This window comes from Colobus angolensis, unplaced genomic scaffold (assembly GCF_000951035.1).
Source record: "Colobus angolensis palliatus isolate OR3802 unplaced genomic scaffold, Cang.pa_1.0 Scaffold189, whole genome shotgun sequence".
NCBI classification, from domain to species: Eukaryota; Metazoa; Chordata; class Mammalia; order Primates; family Cercopithecidae; genus Colobus; species Colobus angolensis.
In genome coordinates this window covers 169,581-175,580 of record NW_012115032.1, presented here as the reverse complement: position 1 = coordinate 175,580, position 6,000 = coordinate 169,581, and the positions used below count along the sequence as shown (strand labels likewise).

At 33.6% G+C, this 6,000-nt stretch overlaps 1 protein-coding gene across 1 annotated transcript in view; it reads left to right on the top strand.

Moving 5' to 3' along the window:
* The first annotated feature begins 221 nt into the window (after positions 1-221).
* TMPRSS11E (transmembrane protease, serine 11E) overlaps positions 222-6,000 on the top strand; it is a 49,614-nt gene continuing 43,835 nt past the window's right edge. The window contains exon 1 of the mRNA XM_011940296.1: positions 222-287. Within this exon, the coding sequence (XP_011795686.1) occupies positions 280-287 (8 nt within the window). The 5' untranslated portion in view covers positions 222-279. The remainder of the gene's footprint in view (positions 288-6,000) is intronic.

Sequence of the window (6,000 nt, the reverse complement as noted above, 5' to 3'; positions counted from 1 at the left end):
TAAATGAAATTATCTTAAGACAATAGTTTTTAAGTTCCCACTCCTAGGAAGTGCTTATAAATTATTTTTTGCTCTTGCTCCCTGTAAAATTTGTCCTTGTTCTGCTAGTCACATATAGTCCCCACTACACCAGCCAAGACTCGTCAGACTGGTTCTGTTGAGATCATCAGTGACTTATTTCCTCACTTCAATTCAGCTCACAAACTCATTGATAGAGCTGGATGCACACACTTGTATATAGACCTCAGTCTTCACAGGAGTCTTCACTGCTGGTCAGCAATGTATCGGTGAGTTCCCTTTTTCTTTCTAGAAGTCTTAAGGTAACTTTTAGTTTAAAACAGCATGAGCCACACCAAGGAGTGTGTAGATCTACAATTTATTATTTTTTTAAATATAGAAACATATTTTTGAGATTTTACATAAAATTATGTCAAGAAAAAGATTTCTGTTCTTTCTGTATTAGTGTTTCCTGTCCTCTTGTGTTGTATCCCACAGTGTTTTTCTGTATACTTTTAGAAGGGTTTTACACAATGTAAAGGTACATGGTGTTTGACAGCCGTCTTTTAGTTAGTTTGCCCATATGTTTCAAGGAAGATATAACATATTTTTAGCTTGGGCTTTGTTTGTCTTATTGAGAAATACTTGTATTTTAGAAGGTGTACATGAAAAAAAGTCTAAAATAATGCAGATAAAAATATGTTTATTTTGTAAGTAGCTAAAAATTTAAAAATTCTAGATATTTTGAAAGAATCAGAAACAACTGAAGAAAATAATATGACTAAATTGTTATAGCCTGATTTAAAAAACAAATCCACTGATATGCCTGGCCATAGTCAACTTCTCCAAAGATAAGTCTTGATCATTTTGAGGTTTTCTTTCAAAGTTAGAAACTAATCAGTAACAAGGTTTTGGGGTATTAGTTTTGTCTTTGAAAATAATTTTATCTTCTGGTTAAAATTTATCTCATCTGATTCATATATTGGCATATGAGTTTTTATTAGTTTTTACTTTGAGAACAGTTTGAAAATGTTAAACTGTGAAGGAAATCTGTGGTCTTCATTTAACATGGAAAAACAGATTCTGTCATCAGTTGAAAGTTCTACATACTTGTTATTAGAAGCTTAATACTCTTCTGTACATGTCCATGAAGCAACTAAAAGCTACAGATACTAAAACTTTTGTCAGGCTTATCAAGGCTCCCTGCCTTTTGCAAATATTTGTTTACAACCAATGATGGTTTTGTGTTCTATTCTCTTTTTCTCATTAACTTTACTATAGAAAACAGTGCTTCAAGAAAGCTTCCAATAAACTTAACATACTAAATAGATTCCAAACCTTATCTATGGTATATGTCAGTGATTTGGAATTTGGTTATAAATGTGTAGAGGAGGTATAATGTGGGAATACTGGAGTGAATTTTTCTGAGTGTAGTCTCTAATTTGAAGCAAAAGATGTGCCTATTTTTAAAAATCCTGCTGCAGAATGAATGCAAGTAATCTCTCAAGGAAAAAACCAAAAACCAAAACCAACCAACCAACAAAAAAAAACAGCTTCCTGATCTGAAGATTGTATAAAAGATGAAGCACATCTATGTTTGAGTGGGTCTAGATGAGATAAAAAGTTAAGAGCATGTACTAGAGCAAAAAAGGATTAAGTCTATCATTCACATTTGCTGTCGTACATGTGCCAACAGGAGTGTTATCGAGAAAGACGGATAATTGAAATCCCAGGACATTAGTAGACAATTTCTTTTAAAGGTCATTGATTTTAACTCAGAAAGAATGTCAGAAACAGGTGGGAAATTTTATTAAATAGCATGCTCCTTCCTTTTCAGTCAGATTTCAGATAGCCTCCTTGACTCTACCTGAACAATAATCATGTTTTTTTTTTTTTTTTTTTTTTTTTTTTTTTTTTTTTAGAATTTAAAGGTAGGAAAATATTTAAACTGGATAAATATTATTCTTCTTGTACTTCCATTTTCTCCAAACTCTTATTTTGGACTATTTTTGAGCATGAAGAGATCAACATGTGAATTTTATAAACACACAACAGAAAGTTAAAGAACATTTTATCAGGCATAAGTTTGTAGAAAAGAGATTTGGGAAGAGAAGAAAGTATCCATTAAACATACTTATTGTTGATAGGGGTGTATGCTAACTATATTTATCAGCAACCACTGAGAATTAAAAATAGGCTGAATTTATAGGCATCAACATCCACACATATTGAGATGGATGAAGGTGAAATGAGTAATATTCAAATGAGGCAAAATGGACAACTTTAATTTTTACTTAATAGGGTAAGCACTGTCTCTCAAAGTCTGGTCCATAGAGCCCTGTATTACAGTGCTTATTAAAAACAGGAAAGTCCAACTCTCATCCCAGAAATTCTAATTAATCTCTGGTTGAGACATGGAAATTATATTTAAAACATTCACACAATGTAATTCTTATTTACCCTAAAGTTTGACAAGCACTAATAGTATAAAGACATAGAAAAAGAAAAAGAAACCTGTAAGCCTGAAAGAAATTACACCATACATGAAATAGGCCAGTTGTTAAAAGTAGTTCTTTGTTTTATTTAAATTGGTGTAATTACCTCTTAATGGGAGGTGCTTTCTCCCAGTCACCTTTCCCTTCAAGGGAGACGAGTACTCATTTATGCAACATGGTGATGATTAAGAAAGAGAGGATAATTTCAGGAAGGATGGGAAACTGAGTGGGGAGAACACAGACATTTTGGTTAGTTTGTGTCTGATAAGGAGGATGACTATTTGGATCACAAAAATCTGTTTGTTTACAGGAAAAATCTTGGTATAAAATTAATCTAGCAGTGTCATCCTGTGACGTTAGTCAATAGGGATACTGAAGGGACACTCCTTTGAGGCTTAGGCCCAGAGTTGCTATATGATTGTGCTATGAGTATTTAACATATGCTCATACTTCTCCTTCAACTAGAATCAGCCCTGATCTATATAACAAATTCTAGTAAGTTCTCATTGCATACTAAGTCCTGTGTGGAAGAAAATTATCTGTTGAGCACCTGCTATATATTGTATATTTTATAAAATGCGATTTCATTAAATTTTGGTAATCTTTTGAGAAGTGGTTATTCCTTTCATTCCTTTTAAAAGATGAAGTACGTGTGATTGTCTAGGCTGTTAGTAAGTAACCCTGATCTTTTTTATTTTAAAATCTGTACTTTTTCCCTATAACATATTGTCTACCATGTGTAGGAAGCTAAAAGTAGAATCTTTGGAAAGTTTACAGAGAAAATAGATGGCAACAGAGGAATAGAAAATAAACCCACACATATCCACACATGGAGAAAATGTTGGTGCATAGATTTAAAAAAAAACAGAAGATGAAAGACTAATATGAAATCATGCACATTTATGCTGAGGGAAGAAGTGTGGAGGTATAATTTTACTTTAATTTATAAGTTTTAAAAACATTTTTAAAAATTTGCTGCCTGCCCTTATACAACCGACTTTGTATTTAAACTAAATAAGAAGTGACCTAAGTTTTCTGCACTGTTTCAAAGGTGATCAGAGTATAGCACTTTAACTACATCATCCCTGTTTTCTAAAAAAGGATTACATTTGCTATATTGTGAAAATCATGTTTATCTTAGAGCAACATCTCATAGAACTAATTCACTGGTCTGCAGTAGCTGTCTGCTAAATGGATCTTTGTTATTCTGTCATTGTTTTCTGCTTTCCTCCAAAAATATGTCATTGCTTCAACATAAAGAGAGAATAGAAACAATCCAGAAAAATGTGAAAAATAGCAATATCATGTGTTTCCGTATTGGCACTGAGATTTATAAGCATGCCTGATGGTTTTAGTGCTTGTGAATGAGGTAGATTGAACAGTCGTGAAGCAGGTCTTCTGCAAGGGTAGGAGGTGAAATGGGTTCTCTGGCTTGTTTTATGGCTCTATCAGGGTTAGAGTTTAGAGAAACTGCACAGAGAAGTTCTTCAAGTGCACTCCTTTAGATCTGCTCTCATTGAAGATAATAGATAAGAATTGTGAAGAATACTTTCACATTTTCAGGTTTTAATAGGTTTTAAATGACTGGACTTGAGTGAAGGAAGGTTTTAAGAGGCTGAGAAAGAAAAATGGGCTGCAGAAACACCGAGTCATGCCAGAACCTGTAAGCCCAACCTTCTTCTCCCGGATACACATATGGCCTGTGTGGTTGGGCAATTTCTGATATTTTTAGAATTGTAATTCTAAGATGATAGAACTAATCTTAGGGGGATCCAAAGTACCATACAGGCATATTTAAATTATACCTTGCAACGTTTCATCTGAAGATGTCAGATGATATCTCTGTTTTGAAACTGCAAAAGCAGACACAGAGAGATTTAGCACTTTTTTAAAAGTTGAACTGTGAGTCAGTGCAGGACAAAATAATAATTGCTATCTTTAGTTTCACATGTACTATCTGCCAACTACTGTCCTAAAACATCATATGCATTTAAACTTTATATCAACCTATGGTTATATTATTATACTAATTTTACAGATGAGAAAAATGAGACTGAGACAGGTAATATTTTTTTTTTGCCCAGGGGTAATAATAAAAGGCAGAACTGATAGTTAACCTGGGTCTATCTGACTTCAAAGCCTGTCTCTTAATCACAATGCTATACCACCCTCACAATGCCTCCATCTGCCTAAGTGATTCTTTTACTTCTTTGATTTAACTGACTTACTCTCTTAAAAGATGAATAATTTACATTTTCAAGAAACATTGTTATGGATGATCTTTGAAGCAGATCTCTAAGGCCAGTGCATAGGAAGCATTGCTGTACGCGTTCTCTAAAGAAAGGGAATAAAATGCTCAAAGATGAGATAATTTGCATGTGGCCACAGGAATGAATGAGTCAGTCAAGACAGAGATAGAGTCCGTCCTCCCGCTTCACCTGTATACTGATGTCAATACAATCAAATAGAAGAGTTAAATTAACACCGGTGACTACATGACCCAAGACATATTATTGTTATTTTTATTACTATTACCATTTAAGCTTGTATGAAAATATATGGCCCATTTAAAATTAGTTACTTCACATTAAATCTTGTCAGGTTACTGTTAGTAAAATTTAGGGAGGATGCATATAGTAAAAATAAAAATATTATTTGACATAAATATGCTACATATTTAATTTCAACATATGTTTTCTCATTTGGTACTTAAAACCCTGAGAATCAGGTAATTTTAATATTACCATGACTTTATAGCTAGGGAAACCAAAAATTAGGAAGACTGAGACTTCCAAATCTCTGCGTAAGTGACTGGTAGAGCTGGAATCTGAGCACATCTGTTCTCACATCAGCCCTGTTCTTTCTAGCCCTGGCTTCTGCCAGCTCATGATTCTGGGATCAGAAGTTCTTCCTTGGTGAAACGCAGATAACTTACCTTGGGTTTCAAAAAATTACTTTATTTTAGGGTTTCAATTTTCCTAATTAAGAAAATACCAAAGATAATAAATGAACACTTTAAAAATATTTCAAACTAATCTTTTAATTATATAGTACATTGAAGTCATTATTAGGCATTTGGGGATACATTATTTGATTCAACAATAAAGCTACATTTAACCTTTTATAAACAGGGTAATGAATTCTTGTACTAAACTGTAGGACAATTGGCAGCTGCCTGACTCAAATCTCTGCACTGGATAGGTTTGAAGATGAATGCTTTTTAAAGTTTCCTTTACTAGTTGAATCCCTTTTTGCCCTGGAAGCTTAATGCAGACCCTTGATGTTTGGAGCAGAATTGCTGTGGGTAGAGTGGGATAGAGGCTAGAAGCTTCCTCTACCTTTCCGTCTTTTATTCCCTTAGGCATATGTGAGGCATCTGGGTGGATTTTTCAACCCACCTTAAAACTAGTTTTTCATTATGAAAGAGGAAATAAATGGCAATGGCCAACTTTTGTAGTGTATTTACTGTGTGCCTGGCATGGTGTCATCTGCCTTGTGTTACTTTATT